At 42.8% G+C, this 18,634-nt stretch overlaps 3 protein-coding genes and 1 pseudogene across 7 annotated transcripts in view; all 4 read left to right on the top strand.

The window, feature by feature from the left end:
- LOC121695861 (E3 ubiquitin-protein ligase RNF139-like) overlaps window positions 1-641 on the top strand; it is an 8,912-nt gene extending 8,271 nt beyond the window's left edge. The window contains exon 2 of the mRNA XM_042077025.1: window positions 1-641. This exon is cut by the window's left edge and continues 860 nt beyond it. Coding sequence (XP_041932959.1) covers window positions 1-540 — 540 coding nt within the window. The 3' untranslated portion in view covers window positions 541-641.
- A 3,302-nt stretch (window positions 642-3,943) lies between these two features.
- Window positions 3,944-6,073, top strand: LOC121695866 (annotated as a pseudogene).
- Window positions 6,074-7,445: 1,372 nt separating this feature from the next.
- Window positions 7,446-12,225, top strand: LOC121695860 (E3 ubiquitin-protein ligase RNF139-like). Of its 2 annotated transcripts, none has more exons than XM_042077023.1 (3): window positions 7,446-8,580; window positions 9,333-11,180; window positions 11,347-12,225. In XM_042077023.1, exons 1-3 carry the CDS (start codon window positions 8,418-8,420, stop codon window positions 11,400-11,402), a joined length of 2,067 nt encoding a protein of 688 aa, XP_041932957.1. In that variant the 5' UTR covers window positions 7,446-8,417; the 3' UTR covers window positions 11,403-12,225. The 2 variants fall into 2 exon arrangements, with proteins under 2 accessions (XP_041932957.1, XP_041932958.1); XM_042077024.1 differs by having other exon boundaries at window positions 7,447-8,580; window positions 9,333-11,198.
- Window positions 12,226-12,897: 672 nt separating this feature from the next.
- tmem65 (transmembrane protein 65) overlaps window positions 12,898-18,634 on the top strand; it is a 26,441-nt gene continuing 20,704 nt past the window's right edge. For 2 of the 4 annotated variants that reach the window (XR_006026042.1, XM_042075833.1), the window contains exons 1-2: window positions 13,212-13,386; window positions 14,042-14,333. Coding sequence is in view for 3 of the 4 variants with exons in the window: in XM_042075833.1 (XP_041931767.1) it covers window positions 13,231-13,386; window positions 14,042-14,333 (448 nt within the window). In the remaining variant the exon portion in view is untranslated. The other 2 variants (XM_042075834.1, XM_042075835.1) reach the window with 2 other exon arrangements.

Raw genomic sequence — 18,634 nt, 5'->3', positions numbered from 1 at the left:
GAGGAGCGCCTGGTGCGGCTCAGCCGCAACATGTGCCTGCTGCTGACGGCCATCCTGCACTTCATCCACGGCATGACGGACCCCGTGCTCATGTCGCTCAGCGCCTCGCACGTACTGTCCGTGCGACGCCATCTGCCCGTCCTGCTGGTATCCCTGGCGCTCTTTGTGCTGCCGGTGGCCCTCAGCTATGCCCTTTGGCACCACTACGCCCTGAACACGTGGCTGTTCGCCGTGACAGCCTTCTGTGTGGAGCTGTGCCTCAAGGTGGTGGTGTCGCTGACTGTGTACACGCTCTTCATGGTGGACGGCTATCACAATGTCCTGTGGCAGCGGCTGGACGACTACGTCTACTACGTGCGGTCCACGGGCAACGTCATTGAGTTCATCTTTGGCGTCATCATGTTCGGCAACGGCGCCTATACCATGATGTTCGAGTCGGGGAGCAAGATCCGCGCCTGCATGATGTGCTTGCACGCCTACTTCAACATCTATGCAGTGGTGGAGGGGAAGTGTTCCAGAAACAGAAAGGTCTTGAGATGAGATTTGTAGAAAGATTGGGAGGAGCAGTCACGGAGGGGTAATAATATTATATTCCTTGGCAGGCATTAAAAACAAAAAGAATACATTTAAACCTGACTTTATCCAGTGTTAAGGTTTATGTAGTTGAGATGTCTGTCAATAGATAATGGCTCATTTATTTACACATACAATTTCAGAAAACGTGCAACACACACACAAAAAAAAAAAACATTGACTTAATGTAAACTAGATGTACCGCATAGCGGTACAAAATATGACCGCCGCTCAGTCCTGTACATCCGTTCCGCGAAAATAAATCACACTTCAATTTGTCTCCATATTTTACTCCATCCCCCACTCTTGAAACTTTTGTGTATGCTTGTTTGGCATGCCTGAGTGTGTGTGTGCGGCTGCACAGAAAGTAGCCTACTGGTGCTGAAAAGGTGAACAGATTGTAGAATAGCCAAAGAAGATGTAGAATTGTTATAAAACCTTTAAAATCTCTAAACAATCACAAGTAGGGCAGTTCATCACAGTTCATCCATTGCAACTGGATTGATGAAAGGTCACTTACACCTGTAGGCTACATTGTATTTGGGAAAAGCAAAAGGTATCAGCATAATGTTATTTATTTATTTATTTATTTTTTTTTTATGTATTTTTAAACAAAAACATCTCTGTCAGTTCCATGCCGTTTTCAACAGCTATCAAAAACAAAGGTCATTTTTGGATGGATGGATTTTTTGTGAATGTTTCTTCTTCTACATAAGATTTTAGTCATCTTTAGTTCATGTAATACTTTATTGTCAATGCACAAATTAAGTAACAGTAGTCTGAAACGTTATTGTTAATGCACAAATTAAGTAACAGTAGCCTAGTCTGAAACGAAATGCTGTTTTACATCTAACCAGTGGTGCAAATAACTGACATGTCCAAATGGGCCTTGATGAAATGCGTCGCTAGACTGTTCATACACATTTTAACGGGCCAAAGTTGAAGAGCTTTTGTCCGTTATTGTTAGTGCAAATATAGGCTGATTCATGTTCCCTTGCATTGTTTAACTGAGGTCCATGGCTAGTCTGGCTTTCATCAGACCAAGCTCAATCTTTTAAGAAATCAAAAAATAAATAGCGGGCAGATCAGGCTGGGTTCACCCAGCCTAGTCCATAGGCACCCGATATTGTTTAATTTTCCGATTGAGATATACACGCTCTGGCTATTCTAAATGCAAAAATGCATCAGGGAGTTATGACAAAACGGTAACTAACAAACTAGATCCTAATAGAAAGCTGTTAGCTTCCCTAAGCTACAGGTAGGATTATAAGGTAGGCCTATTGACAACATAAATTGTCAATAGGCTATGCTGGCGACACAAATAAAATCTCCTTTGGAAACCAATGGCTTACGCCTTACAGTATCAAGCGGACTTAAACTGTCATATCGTGGCGAAAAGTTGTAATAACATTCACGCAGCTCCATGAGTCAAGGAAAGCGCGAATGAAGTAGCCACTTCTAAATGGGACCCACTACACAGTAGCTTAAGGTGTTTTGCTAAAGCAGCCATAATGAAATGAAGGTGTCATTGTTTGGATACTTCACACACACGTGCTTTTTAATTTCACAGACTACAACTACCAAGCTGTAATCAAAGCACATCGATTCCCCTCTCACACCATGCACGCACTTAAAACAAAATAAACAGGCGTCTCAGTCTCACGCATGTATAGGCAAAACTGTATCAGACCGGTGTAACGTTGGTAAATCTTCCATTGCACAGAATGATTTTGTAGCACGTGCAATAAATGACAGTCGAAAGATACAAACAGTGCTGCTATACATTTGCTTGGTATAACCGCATTTATAGTTTTCTACAAATGCAATAAATCAAATGCCTCCATCACTCAACCAACGCTAACGGTAACATTACCTAGGTCCTTATTGATATTACAAGATTAACGTACCTGCAGTAAAAACCAAGCATGTCCGATAAACATCCTCAGATTTATTTCGGCTTCAAGAAGAAATGGGAATTACACTTCATGTGAACATCATCCTATCCTTATTAGATGTTTGCTGCGGTAAATTACAGTCCTTGTATGAAGCGTCCATTGTTTTTTCCAACCCACTTTTAACTTCCAACAAAATTACGTCTCACTGCAACGATGCGCCATCTAGTGGACAAACGACTACTTCTCGCCAATACTGAAAATGCAGCCATGATGATGATGATGAATATTTATTTTGGCTTTCTTTTAATCCTACTGATTTTCATTTTTTACCGGGGGGGGGGGGGGGGGGGGCAAATCACAAATGAGTGATTATGAGCCAGGTTGATGTGGGCCCTTGAGACCAACATACCATAAAAGATTCACAGAGAACTGTGTCTGCCCTACCCTCCTTTCGGGGGTCCAGTCCAGCGGGGGGGCTGCAGATGAAAACGAAAAATGACGGTTCCATGCTATCCATATGGGGGTACATGCCTACCAAGTTTTGTGTACCCCGGTCTTTCAGTGTCCCGGGAATCCTTGTTGGTGTACGTCACTAAATGTACACATAAATTATTTTATTGTAAGGCCCCCCATGAACGAAAGTACACAAAACTTGGCATGCATTCAGAGGGTGTCATAATGATCCTACACTTTTAATTTCGTGCAGTTTTGACCTTGTCAGCCAGAGATATTGAGATGAAAACACCTAATTTTTTGCTTTTTAATTTTTAACTAGGTGGTGCTATACATGAAATAAGTGGTAATGGGATGGGTTGACATGCCCCCTTAAGACCAACATACAAAAAAAAGGTGGACCTCCTAGGCCCTACGGTTCTTGAGATATTCACAGAAAACTGTCTCCGGCCACCTACAGGCCAGTTGGTGTATAGTAACATAAATTAATTTATTGTGTGGCCCCCCATGAACGGAATTCCACAAAACTTGGCGTGCATACAGAGGGTGTCATAATGATCCTACACTTCCAATTTCGTGCAGTTTTGACTATGTTAGGTCACAGATACCTTCAATTACACCACCTCATTTTTACTTTTTTGTGTTTAACTAGGTGGCGCTATACATGAAATGAGTGGTTATGGAATGGGTTGACATGGCCCCTTGAGATCAACATACAAAAAAAAAATGGTCCTCCTAAACCCTACGGTTTTCGAGATATTCACAGAAAACTGTGTCTGCCCTACCCTCCTTTCGGGGGGTCCAATTCAGCGGGGGGGCTACAGATCAAAACGAAAAACGATGGTTCCATGCTATCCATGTGGGGTTACATGTCCACCAAGTTTCGTGTACCCCGGTCTTTCAGTGTCCCGGGAATCATTGACGGAAATTTGGGCATGCGAAAAAGAAAAAAAAAAAAAATCTGACTAAACCTATATGACCGCCGCTTCGCTGCGCGGCGGTCATAATAATTAGCTGTGCAAGTTTTGTGGGGATATCTATAACTCTTCACCTGAAATATCCCTACATAGACATATAATGCACATAAATAGGGTGATAAAACACAAACAGCTACCCAAATGCAATGCTGTCACATACTTCTAGGGTGGTAACATTATACCGTTATAACGTTATACATTCACTGTGAGACTTATTCCCCACCAATGGTACCAATTGACCAAAGGAAAGACTATTGTTATTATGATCGACCCTCTCTACGACGAGAGAATGGAATTCTGGGATCATGAAGGATGTTTGCAACTTGTTAGTTCGTTTTGTTTGTAGTATTTGTGCAGCAAAAAAATAAATGTGTTTTTTATTTTTTATTTCAGCATAATCGAATTTGATTAATCGACATTTACTATTATTGACGTAATGTGGTCAGAGCCTGGATATACTGTCCATAGTTTAAGATATTTAAATAAATCAAGACTTAATCGTACGCATCTACTACAATAATTACGATTTGGGGAATTATGGGAGTTGCCAGGCTTGCATGTGGAGTGTGTTTCTACAGCCTGTCCAAAATTAATGCTACCGTCATGGCAAGTTTCAAATTCATTGGTAAGTAGATATGTTGGTGTGATGTTAACTAAGTGTGCTAAACAATTTTCGATAAAGACATTTTAAATGCTCACAAATCCACATGCAATCGGCTCAGTGAATGTTGCAGCTGCCAACGTTAGCTAGAATGTCTGATGTGATTCCCATAGTTTTTACTCTTCACAACGACTTCCATTTACATTAATTTGGACACTTTTATCCCAAATGACTTACAGAAGAGTACATTCAAGCTACGGTTTAGAGGAGACCTTGGCGAGGAATTACTACTGCATTTCTGTCAATATCCATCACGTGTCTTTATCTTTTACAGATATTGGGATACATTTGACAGATCCCATGTTTCGGGGAATCTACAGAAGAAACAAGAAACATGAAGGTATGCTGCTTCTATCTGTAACATGTTCAGCAGCATGTTCTGAATATCTGGATACCCCCGTGCTCACTTGCTTCTTATATTTGCAGATGACTTTAATCACATTATCGAAAGAGCAACCAGTGTTGGTGAATAAGGTAATCGTAGACAGGAAATTAAAATGTATGCTAAATTAAGACAAGTGTAGGTTACATAAAACACTAATGCAGCTGAATTTATTTTGTGCAGTTCATGATTACTGGAGGAAACCTTGAGGACAGCAAGGAGGCCCTCAAGATGGCAGAGTCCAGAGGTTTGATTTAGTTTCTTATAGTCTGTATTGATTAGTGGTTCTGCCCTTACACACTTACTTAGAGAAAAGTCACAAAATATGTGTCTGTTTGAAATGAATCCAGTTTGCCTTATTGCTCCCTTTTCACTAAGTACCAATTTTCAAACTTTTGACCAGATGAATTTTACAGCACTGTAGGTTGTCATCCAACCATACCACCATTTTAGACCCATGTTTAGGTATGGATGAATTTTCAATCTGACTATGGATGCTACATCATTGATATATTGATATATATTTTCCACAGATTTCGATAGGCTGGAATTCTGCCCAAAAGAAACACAACTCATGTAAGCTATTTGTAATATATTTCTAAGCACACAGTGTGACCTTACAGGTATGCTACAGAAACATTCAGATCCCCTAATATGCTTCCTTGATTTGGCAGATACTTTGAGAAGTAGTTTGATTTGGCTGAAGAAACCAAACTGCCCATGTTCCTCCACTGTAGAAACTCACATAAGGAATTTATTGGTATTACCATTACACTACTTGGTTATTACTATGACACTACTCTCTCTTTGATTTTTGATGGGTGCAGAGAGTTGATCTCTACCCTCCCCTTTTTGCAGAAATCATGAAGTGAAACAGGGACAGATGTGTTGGAGGTGTGGTAAGAAAATATCCATATATGCTATGTTTCTGTGCTATTGAATCCTCCTCCTTCATGCCCAGACTCTGTATTGTTTTTTCACCATTGTAGGTGCATTCTTTTGATGGAACCAAAGAGGATGCAGCGGCCCTCATCGACTTAGATTTATACATTGGTATTAACTCATTGAGTGCCAAAAACGTAATATTACGTTTTTAGCTTTTTTTTTTTAAATTACGAAACTAGACACTCTAACACACCTTATATGTGATTTTGGGAACTCTGTGATGAATGGAAATGAAATATATGACGATCGAAAACTCATGAAAACGCACAATCTGGACATTTTATCTGGACATTTTATCATAACTCGGTTGCCGCTTTGGGTCGAATCAGTGACGCATGCACGTCATCTCAAAACCAGGCCATTGTCGTGGGTCTATCACTAGGTGGCAGTCTCGCCAGGTCTCGCTGATCACTTCCCTGAAAGTTTACAGGCAACACTTAATATTTCACGAAAGACGTTATATCTCCATTTCTAGAAAAAAAACAGCAATTTTGATGAAAACTAGCCACTGTTTAGCTTGGGATTTCTCAGGAACAGAGGCGTGTAGAAATACACGGTTTGCACCCACTGAGAGGGTTACAGAGATTGAAGAGAATGTTGCTGTGAAAAAAGTTTGTGTGTGTTCCTAGACAGGCCTCTTTTTAGCATTAATTCATCCCATTTGTCAATAATTTAAAATAAGACTTACTCCACTTCTTTTTCAGACAAGTTCTAGAGATCATGGCTGCAGGAAGGAATGAGGACCCATTGGAGCTGGCTAATACTGTTTACAACAACACAATGAAAGTCTTCTTTACAGGGAGCTAATGACGTTCACAATGTCTTACCACATTGATTCCAGTCTTCTGAAGCACAAAAGTCTAAATAAATATGGTGCAATATGGTGGTCTAACATGCAGAAGTTAGAAGTGGAAGAAAATTCTCTAGGCAAAGGCTTGTACATGCCACTTAATATTCCACACATAATGCTTATCTACATGGACATTTATCATGCAAACATAACCACATATAGAGATGTTCAACCTGCAGATTACCATAATCTGAGTAAAAACATGGTCACTGTAATCCTATAATATGGACCATTGCATAATACATAGTTCATTAACATGAACACTATTTTAACCATCCGAGACTACATTTACTTGTCCGAAGGCAGATGAGAAATCTCCAGACCTAAATACAACATAAAAGTTAATCACTATCTTTATCTCATTCCTAAACTGTGGAATGTGGAACTTAAAGCAGGGGGTCAAACTCATTTTCATCCTGGGCCACATCAGCATTATGGTTGTCCTCAAAGGGCCGGTTGTAACTCAAAGACTGTAAATGTGTCATAATATGTATAATACTATTGCACAATTGCCTCTGCATTCTAATATTATTGATTACCAACAAATTAACTAGCTTTCAGAATCAGAACCTTTGAAAGTAGAATTACCAACTATTACAGCAAGCAGATATTCAAGTGTACAACTATTGTACAGTTTATTTATTTATTTTAAATATGTTTGGTAACAAAAACATATGCTTGTGCATAAATGTATACACATGTACATAAATGTAAAAATATACTGTATGTGGGTACACACATTTCTCTGTGTTATTAGAAGATCATTTCTCAGATTAAGAAACCCTCATCATTACTCCATTAAAGACAACAATTTTCAAGTGAATAACAAACTAGGCTACTCTCAAGCTCTCGTGGGACACATAAAATGATGTGGCGGACCGCATCGGCCCACGAGCCTTGAGTGTAACATGTGACTTAAAGCCTGATTTGTGGAATGTGAATTTCATTGATGGGGTTGGAGAACAACAGTTTTACCATTGAGGTGGGCCAGAAGAGATGTCAGCACAGGAGAGACCTCTCAAAAGAAAAGTAGACAGATACACACAAATGCAGATACAAATGGACCTGACTTAACTTTATGCTACTTCGACACATTGTGTTATACAAATATACATACTATACACAAATAAACACACAGACTGTACACCAGTGAATTTCAATATACTTTTCATTTTCAATATACTGTAGTAAACGACTTTTCAAAATGGTGCCTGTGGTCAGTCAAAATTCATCCTCCGTCTCAGAAGTAGTATTGACAACCAAAAGAGTGAGGGGATAACAATGTCAGGCCATTTATAAAAATGTCCTACCCAAAGTTACTTCCTTTACATCACCTCTAATAAAAACTTAACTGTTAAGTGTATAAGACATTGACTACACATCCCCACCCCAATCCTATTACATCAGCCCCCAAATAACAAAGTGCATGTCAAAAGTTGCATGGCCACACCAGACACCAGGGCCACACCTTACGTCGAAATCTACGTCACGTAGAATTCAAAAGCGCCACTTACTTCCGCGTTCTTCGCATAGCAACAGGAGGAAAGCGAAGATGGCGGATCATGGGGATCCGGTAAAATAACGTGTCCGAAGTAGTAACAAGCGACGGTCTCTTGAAAAACGAAGTTATTGGAATATCCTTTTCGAAAGACTTGGTCCCTCTGGGACAGCGGCCTGTGCCATGGCGTCAACTAACGTCCGAATCGGTCAACAGGCCTTGGCCGTACTGGATGTGGCACTCCGCGTACCGTGCATCTTTATTATCGACGCCATTTTTAATTCTTACCATGATCCTGGGACTGGATGGGCCGGGACAGCTGGGAGGGTTTTAATAAGAGTTTTTGGTAAGATACTAAAACGTCATTTTTGTTCAACCATTGACCAATGGCATAAAACTAACTATCGAGAGCTAGCTGACAATGTTCTGTTCTGACATTCTTCCTTTACTGGATGCTTGCTAACATTAGCTTCACAGCATTAGCCCCTAACGTTAGTCAGTCGCGACACCTGTCAAAATGAGCTTCGGCCTTCACTCCCTCCAAAGCCGATTTGCTAGCGATAACAACCTTGCCCTTGTTTTCCATGCTAATTAAAACCAGTTTTCCTCTCAGTTGGCCAAGCTATTATGTGGTTGGAAAGCAACACCGGTATCGTTAGCCTAACGCTGGGGGGGAATGTTTCGATAAGTAGCCTGTAAATCAACTTGTGTAACTAAAAAGTATTAGCCAACCAGGTAAGGTTTACTGTAACGTTACAGTTAAATGTTCTATCTGGACAACAGAGGCCTTTGGATATGAATGTGAAACACTCAAATCACTCATCTTTGTTGTAATTAATTGTTATATGTGAGGACTATTAGTGGTGAAATGTTTAATTGTTAATGTTGTATTAAGTATATGCATCTGAAAAGTTGAATGAACATTGGTAAAAAATATTAAATAAACACTAATAAGCTACATATTGTGTAAAAATGATATAGCATGTATCATTCACACACACATGTATGTATAGAGATGTGCGTATCAATTTATCTAGTTAAAGTAAATATGCTGCCCCTCAGTCTAACTTATACATTAAAATGTGCTTTCCCCCCCAGGTATTTTGGTATCCAGCGTAGTGCTGGTCCTCTCCCAGAAGGCCCTGTTCAAGTTTTATACACTGTTCTTCGCCGTGATGCTGGGCGCTGTGGCTGTCATGATCAACTACTATGCCACATCACACATAGACTTCTACAGTGCCTACTACAAAGCGGCATTGGGCTTCCGGCTGCTTCCACGCAACGGCCCCACGCTCTGGCTGGGTATGGCGGTTGTGCAGCTGCTCTTCGGCCTGGGCTACGTGGTGCTGCTCAACGTCCAGTCCACGTTTGCAGCGCTGGTGTTCCTGGACATCATGATCCCGCTGTGGGGTCTGATTATCGAGCTGCCGGTGGACGTGCGGCAGCTGGTGGCCGTGGCCTCGGGCTTCGTGCTGGCGCTCAACACGGCTGCCTGCTTGCTTCTCAAACTCAAGTGGTTCTACTACTCGTGCCGCTACGTTTACCTGCTGCTGCGCCACATGTACCGCATCTACGGCGTGCAACTGCTGCTGGAGGACACCTGGAAGCGCATCCGCTTCCCGGACGTACTGCGGGTCTTCTGGCTGACGCGCATGACCGCCCAGGCGGTCATCCTGGTCTACGTGGTGAAGGTGGTGCGCCACGAGAGTGGCCAACAGGCCACGCTGACATGGGATGTGTGCTGGGACCTCTTCAGCAACCTGATCATCAGCGGCTGTGACTCCACACTCACCGTGCTGGGCATGAGCGCCGTCATCTCCTCGATGGCACACTACCTGGGCCTGAGCATCCTGGCCTTCATCGGCTCCACCGAGGAGGAGGACAAGCGGCTGGGCTTCGTGGCGCCCGTGCTCTTCTTCATCCTAGCGCTGCAGACGGGCCTGAGCGGCCTGGACCCCGAGGAGCGCCTGGTGCGGCTCAGCCGCAACATGTGCCTGCTGCTGACGGCCATCCTGCACTTCATCCACGGCATGACGGACCCCGTGCTCATGTCGCTCAGCGCCTCGCACGTACTGTCCGTGCGACGCCACCTGCCCGTCCTGCTGGTGTCCCTGGCGCTCTTTGTGCTTCCGGTGGCCCTCAGCTATGCCCTTTGGCACCACTACGCCCTGAACACGTGGCTGTTCGCCGTGACAGCCTTCTGTGTGGAGCTGTGCCTCAAGGTGGTGGTGTCGCTGACGGTGTACACGCTCTTCATGGTGGACGGCTATCACAACGTCCTGTGGGAGCGGCTGGACGACTACGTCTACTACGTGCGGTCCACGGGCAACGTCATCGAGTTCATCTTTGGCGTCATCATGTTCGGCAACGGCGCCTACACCATGATGTTCGAGTCGGGGAGCAAGATCCGCGCCTGCATGATGTGCTTGCATGCATACTTCAACATCTACCTGCAAGCCAGGAATGGCTGGAAGACTTTCATCAACCGCCGCACAGCGGTCAAAAAGATCAACTCTCTGCCAGAGGTCAAGGGTTCCCAGCTGGACGACATTGAGGACGTGTGCGCCATCTGCTACCAAGAGTTCGCCACCTCGGCACGCATCACGCCCTGCCACCACTACTTCCACGCGCTCTGCTTGCGCAAGTGGCTCTACATCCAGGACACGTGCCCCATGTGCCACCAAAAAGTCTACATCGAGGACGAGGCGAGAGACAGGGCGGCGTTCTCCAACAACAATGGCTATGCAGACCCCGGGGGGGACCCGGACGAGTTTGCAGCCCCGGGCAGGGCAGAGGGGGCAGCAGCCGCAGCAGGTGGGGCAGATCCTGACAATGAGCTGCTGGAAGACAATGACAGTATAGAATACGACGAAGATGAGTGGGGCACACTAAACGGAGGCACACCCATAGAGGAGGACTACATTAATGATGATACAGATTCCAATGGCGATTGATTTATGAATAGTAGGCTATGAAAATATATTTTAAATATATATATATATATATATATATATATATATATATATTTAAGTTACCATCTTAATTTTTGTCAACATCAGGGATGTCATTTATTTGTCTCCTTTTAGTTTTGTTTTGTGTTTGTTTCTCAAAGGGCTTGTGGAGGTTTATGGTGTGAGTGCCTATACGAAGTGGGTGGAGAGGCTTTGAGTTCAGCGAGAGACGCACATTCCTTTTCTATTTCTCCTTCCTCTTAGGGATGCCATGGGGGTTTGTGTGTGTGTGTGTTTGTGTGTGCTTTGGGTCTGTCCATGACTCAAAGGGAGATGGAGATCAACAACAGAACGAGAGGTCTGATTAAACGTGACATGCTACTGTAATCACTGATATACCTCTGTCATTACTACTGGTCTCTTGTGTGACCTTGCTTAAATCTGTGTACATTGTTGTACATGTAATAAAAAAAAAAAACATACTCTTTCCCTTGGAAAAGAGGAGGCTGTATTACAATGGATGTTTTTCAAAAGCCACTGGACTTTTGGCTGTTGGAGTGAGAAAAACTGCAGCCTCCATGCTGCATTGTTTGACTCAGACCATATCTGTGTTAAAGCATCAATCTCTGCATTTCAACTAGACAGTTCCATCAGTGATCTGTTAAAGGCAACCACTGCTATTTTATTGTTTCATTTGCAATCATTCATTTTTGGTTTCCATTTAGAATTTGGCACATTGGCTGACTGAGGGAGAGCAAGACATGCAAGATGCTATTTAAAAAAAAATAATAATTTAATGCAACAGGCAGAGGAACTGGTGAATTAATGGTGAAAAATTATGTGTGTGCTGATCTAGGTTATTATAATCAGGAAGTGAAAATAATTTGATTTATTCTGTGGAATAGTTGTGCTTTCACTTTCTGTCAATGAAGGAATTTTATGATTCATCTTTTTTTTTTGCTTTGGAAAAGGTGCAAATGTTCATTTTGCCTTTTGCTTTAAAGATGATGTAAATAAAAAAAAATAATCTTTAATAGTGATCTGGTTGTTTTGTTGTTGATTTTAAAGCTGCAATTTGGTTTTGTTGTGGGAAAATCCTTCATCATTTTAATTCTATTGGCACATGGTTTCCCAATAACCCTATTGCATTCCTAACATTCTTCTTTGGTGTCTTACCCAATGTCACCCAATATGAAAAGAAAAATGTCACCCAATTGACTGAAGAAATCGAATCAGTAGGAACAATAAGGCACACATATTTTGAGATATTTCTCTCGGTTTGTTGTTTTCATTTTTAGAGAGTGTACATTAGATTTGGATATTTCCTTGAAGACTTAATGTTGTACCTTTAACTGTTCAGACACTAGACGCTTCACAGGAGTCGATACATTTGTGTGGGCCCATTTCTGCAATTACCTCATTGCTATCAGGTGAACATAACCTATTGTAAGTTTAGAAGTAATACTTCTGTCATTTTACAGTGAATATTGGTTTTGGAAGGACATCCTGTAAGTGGCGAATTTGGCAACAGTTGTTGCTGTAGTTATAACACCACTAGATGGCACCGTAACACCTCTGAACAAAACCAGAAAAATACTGAAAAACATTGTTTGCAAATCTGAACCAGAACCACTACAATAACGATTCGTGTGATGATGTACTGTCATGTCGGGATAAGTAAAACATTGTTGTCGCTTCATGTTTGCTGTCTTGTCCACATAGCGTTGCAATATTAGATATAGGGAAGTGTAGTCAATATTACAGTTCGTCATGCTCAAAAAGAAGCTTGAGGAATACATCTCCTATGATGCATTTGTACGCATAGGTTAGTGTTAACCAGAGTGAACGGTCAAACAGCAATCATGTTTTCTTAATATAGCATATCAAAACCGAGTGTAATTTTAAATATCGAGTTTAATTGCTGTTCTCTGTGAAGTTTGATCATTATGGCAATATAGGAAAAGTGCTGAAATGGGTCCAACTACCAAGAATGCGGGTGGAACTACGGGGAGTGAATGAGGTGATGTTTCCACTTGACTCATCACATGTGGTTGCTAGTTACGTTACTCCACGAAGGACGGAGTCAGTTCACTTGGACACAAGCTAGCTTTGAGATTGCTGCATTTCTTGGCTTTTTCACCTTAGGACCTAGCTCTTTTCATGGAAACACGCTATGGATTGTTCAACATAACTACTATTGGGTGAGGCATAATTCAAAGGCAACTACTGTAAATGATCCGTGAAATGTCACGGTAGGACAACTTAACTAGGGCTGGCGTTAACGTTACTCTAATAACGTTAACACACAGGCGGTGACTGGTTATCCGTGTTTTTAGCGTATCCAGTTTCTGTCATTTAACGTTAGCATAGTTTACGTTACCTTTGACAAAGTCCATAGTGTTGTCTAACTTCGATTAGTATTTTAAACATGGCTAGGTTATGCAGCCGAGCTAGCAAATTAGCTAGCTAACGTTAACAACGAACGATAAGCTGTTACAGGACGAGGATCAACATTCATGCAGAGCAGAAAGTTTCTAACGTGTCGACTGTCAAAAGTCACACAGTAAACACCGCACTACAAGTTAGCAGATATTACTTGACTGTCCGGTGTGGTCCAACATACTGGCATTGACCACACTTGCCTTCGAAACAGTATAATTAGCAACTTTCAACTTGGATGGTGTCAAACCAGACTTGTAAAACTGTCAGATGAGTTAAGGTAAGGCGCTGGTTATTTTTCAGCAATAACGTTAAGGTTAGAAGCTACTCAACGTTTTACCAGACATGTCAGTTCGACAGTGGCGCATACGTAAGGTCTAGGTTACGGTCTTTCTGATTTTTTTTGTTCGTTTACAGGTGCTTTATTTCCCACATCCTCGTACCAAAATGATGAAGTTGTGCCTTCAAAGGGCTCTGCCGAGCACTGCATTATTATCAAGAGCTAAAGTCGCAAGTGAATTCGGCAAACCATTCTTTCTGGCATCGCACGCTCAAAGGTGTTTTCTTGGAACACACTCGCGTAAAGAGAAGCTCGAACCCCTCAACTCAGCTAAAGGAGCCAAAGACTTCATCTACAGCCTTCACCCACAGGAGCGAACATGTTTACTGAAGGAACTACAGAACTTTGAATCCATAGCTATCGCTCAAGGTAAGAGGAGATCCGTAACATAATGTATAACGCATAATGCATGAAACATACTGTACATGTAGACCGAGAAAACGCTTACAAGTATGTATGAGCCATGTGTTTGCGCTTGTGAAGAGAGCAAATGAATGTGTTATTAGATGATTCACACTGTCGGCTGCACTCAGGCGTTGGTTACATGAACTACTTTTGTCCCTCTTGTGCCACAAGACTTTCCCTGTGTACTTTACTTTCAAAACTATGCAAGTCATTTTTTTCGCTGTCAGATGTTCTGATACTATATGGCTGCAGTGCCCCACCTGTTTCTGTGTCCGCGTTTTAACGCTCCTTGAGTGTTGGCAGGAGAGCTATATCTGGGAGTGTATACCCCACTGTGTTGGTGTATACATTTTTTTTTTTTAAAGGTCATGTCGACCTCCTGCGGTGACACTCTACAAGCCTATCCTTTATGTTTTTGTGTAAAGTAGTCTGGTTTTGTCTGACTCAAAAACAGACTGTTTTTGAAGGATCCCATGGTCATGAATCAAATGTCTCCAAACCCTCCAGCCAAGACGAACTTATGATAGTGCAGTGGGTTATGACTCATGCTTTCATGATTCATCCCCCTCAGATTTAAAGGAATTTCTTCAGTTCCTAGATGGGCGAAGTCAAAGCCACTGTCCTAGCCCACGTGTTGGCACCACTGCTAAAGATAACTAAGCTCAAAACAAAAGCTGCTTGCTCACAGGAAACGCTCTGGATCACATTTTATGCATCATTGTATTTGCAGATTGTTGTAATAGCACTGAGTAAGAGGTTTCAAGTTATGGTAGTATGGTAGCTTGCGGATAGTGATTCGTTGTCATCACATACTTAATATTGACTGGATATTGTAGCAAATTATTACAGAGATATTTACCGGTATATGTGTGTAATAATGGTATAAGTAATATAAAAAGTGTTGGATTGGCTGATTTTTGCTCTTAGAGCCCATAGCATCCAACAAGAAAATTCACTCTGGCTTCTCTGGAAATGAACCACTATCTCTGCCACTGCCCCAATTCTGTCTGCTATTCCAAGGCCCCTCATCAGTCATTTATCTAAAGTGCCTCAGAGAGTCGGCATCAGGCTCTGGGTCACTGCCTGGGTAGATCCACCTCTCCATCTCCTGTCCCTCCACACCCACCACCGTGAAAAGCCGCCGCTGCCGCCACTTTACTCGTCGCACTGATTTATCCCTCAGGGCATTCCTGTGTAAAGGTAATACTTGAGGCTGGCGCTCCACCCTCAGGTTTAAGGCAGACAGAGGAACAGTACAGGCTGCTCCCTGTCTTCCCACAGACAGAGTTTTAAATTGAATTGGGAAGTTCTTTCTTTAGCTCGTGTCTGGTGTAAATGGAGCGGTGGAGCTTAGTCGAGTCAGGCGTGTGTTTCTGAATTATTGTAGGTGTTTGTGTCTCCATTGCTGTACTGGGTCTTTAACTGCTCCAGGAACAGTCTCAAAGCTGAAAGCTGGCTTTGTGGGTTTGTGTGAGGCAGCCACACTTTTCTCTTGGGGGACCATTAGTTGAAAGCGGACAGACTCTTAGTGCTGCCTAGCAGAAGTAACCTTTGACCCCCCCCCCCCCTCCCCAGCTCTCTGCCTACCCGCTCCTCCCCCCAAAACTAAACTTTAGATTTAAAATAAGCTTTGGCTGGAATCGAAGCTTTTTGATTTATGCTGGTATTCATGGTCCTTGCTGAATATTTGAATGGAAAAGAAGGAAATTACTGTGATAGAAAAGGCACTCGATAACAGAAATGAATTATGCAGTCAGTATTCTGCCTGATTAAGGTATAGCGCTGATGTATTGCTCTTGCCTCTGTCTCCAGGGAGGAGCTTCATCCATCAAGGACTCAAGCTAAACTGCGTATAATGTATTTTACTTATCCAAAATACATATTGTCTTGTTGTGATTGTGTGTGGCTTTTGAAAATGAGCAATAATTGAAAGTAGAACAGTCCATTTCCTCCATTCATTATTTCAGTCATTCTGCTTTGTAACGACAGACAGATTCACAGTTCTGTTCTATTGGCACTTATTTAAGCAGATTTAAACACTTAAGCAATCTACCATTGACACTTTTACATTCTAAAACGAGAGGCCATAATATCTGGACTTGGCCCTAGTGTAATTGAAGTTAGAAGTAAGCTTTCTGTTATTCCATTGTTGAGAAAGACATGTCTTTAATTTAACCCTTGACTGATCGACTTTGAAGGTTAGTTGTTGTTAATCAATGTACTGTAGCTAAGTCTCATTATAGCTTGAAAGTGAAATATCTCTATAATGATCATTCTTTAGTTTAAGAATGTGATGTTTGTACATATTGAGGGCATTTTCTGTCCATGTTTCCATCAGTTAACCAAGCCACTTTGCCCTGTCCTCTCTCTAAACCCACCAGGGCTTATTATTAACCATTTATGACTTGAGGTAGACCTCCTTTCTTGAGATGGCCTGCTGTTTGTTATCACTGTTTCAGAAGACACACATTAACAGTGTTTCACAGGCCACATACTCAAACACAATTTTGGACGGCACAATTACCTGCAGGGTTTCAGATGACGCAAATAATTTCACATGGCACCCTGAAACCATCCTAACACACACACATACTACACATCATCATCATCACTTTTTTAGTTTTAACTTGCATGGAATGATGTTCATCCTGAGGGGTTTTGGTGAGGTGGCTGACTGAATCTTATTTTGAAACGCTAATCGGAAGTGGCCCTGAGACCTTTAAAGCTCCCCAATGATCTGCCAGCGTTGCCTTGGTGACTCAGCCGTCAGTGTCACTCGAGCGTCAGTGCCCCTGAAGAGAGTGTCTGAAGTGATGAGCTCTATTTCGTGTGTGTGTGTGTGTGTTACAAAAAGAATGTGAGAGTATGTGTCTGTACCATAATCAGTGAAGTATCTGCCACAGGCACATTATTTGAGTGCATGTGTGGGAAGAGCGTGATATGAGGACCAGAGGCCGTGGTGTACGTAGCAGCATCTTTGCCTACCACACCTATAGGCTCTATGCATGTCACAGGAAGGCAGACATGAAAACACATTACTCTATATGTGATGGTGTGATGTAACTGCGTGTGTGGTTGTGTGTTTGCTGTCAGCTGTCAGCTGTTCTCAACAGGAGCTGTGGGTGACCATACACGAGCGTCAGCATCACAGGGCATTAGAGCACATTAGCAAAGCATCCCCTCTGCGACGAGACATTACTGATGTATTTCTGTCTCGGGCTCGACATTAACTGCCAAGTGCATTGTAATGGTACACGGATCCAGGGATTGTGCTGATCACTAGCAGCTGCCACAGTCACAGCAGCAGAAGCAGCGGCGGCAGCAAGAGTGAGCACAGCTCATTATACAGGGGCTGGTTTTGTCTGCTGGTCCATTGCATTCTAGAACACCTCCGCCTGTTGTCCTCCACGTCTCATTTCCTCCCTTTCTTTCTCTCACTCCCTCTCTCTTGGTTTGCTCTTTTTTTCATGTCTCACTTTTTCTTCCCTATTCTCCTGTGCCCTTCTTTATCCTTTTCTCCACTTAATTTCATATATCTTCTTCCTGTCTCATGCACCATTCATCTCTTGGATCACTCCGGCCTCCAGCTTCTGGCTGTCCCAGCCTGCGCCCTACTTCCCTCCTCAGCAGTGCAGATCCAGGGGGAGCGGGTAGGGCTCTCAGCCGGACTGGATGTGCCACGCTGAGCTGAGCTGAGCTGAGCTGAGCTGTGCTGTGCTCAGACGGGGGCTGGCTGAATTAGACTGACTTGGCCTGGCTGCCCTGGCTGCTCTGGCTGCTGTACTCACACCCACTGTCTGTCCTGTCTTTCTGTGCTAGCGTCAACACTCCCTTTGCCACACACCTCCACCCAACACATGCCCTGCACAGCCACCACTGTTAACTTTAGTACCACCACACGCACTCCACACATGCGCACACACATTTATATTTATTAATTTAGCGGACACTTTTAGCCAAAGCGACTTACAGCAATATAACATTTGAGCTATTAATATATAGCATTTCAATAATAGCGAAAGAGCTACAGATGTAGCATTAGAAAACATTTCAGCTCCACACATGTGCACACACACACATGTATAGATCCACACATGCGCGCACACACCCACACACACACAGATCCACGTCTCAAAACCATATCGGGTGCCATCAGTATAACATTCCATTGCTCTCTCAGCCTTGTTCTGTTGTCTGATCCACATGGCATTGTTTCTTTGTTGTGGGGAGTTGTCGTTGGAGGCACGCCGCTCACATGCCTGGTC

The sequence above is a fragment of the Alosa sapidissima genome, chromosome 21 (genome assembly GCF_018492685.1).
Source record: "Alosa sapidissima isolate fAloSap1 chromosome 21, fAloSap1.pri, whole genome shotgun sequence".
In the NCBI taxonomy this organism is placed as follows: Eukaryota; Metazoa; Chordata; class Actinopteri; order Clupeiformes; family Clupeidae; genus Alosa; species Alosa sapidissima.
This window is presented reverse-complemented; position numbering and strand designations above follow the sequence as displayed.

Excerpts from the sequence above, each read along its gene's own strand:
- LOC121695860 (XM_042077023.1), top strand. The coding sequence starts at position 8,418 with ATGGCGTCAACTAACGTCCGAATCGGTCAACAGGCCTTGGCCGTACTG. Across the intron at positions 8,581-9,332 it reads GGTTTTAATAAGAGTTTTTG|GTATTTTGGTATCCAGCGTA; the intron begins GTAAGATACTAA and ends TTTCCCCCCCAG. Across the intron at positions 11,181-11,346 it reads TGATGATACAGATTCCAATG|GGCTTGTGGAGGTTTATGGT; the intron begins GCGATTGATTTA and ends TGTTTCTCAAAG.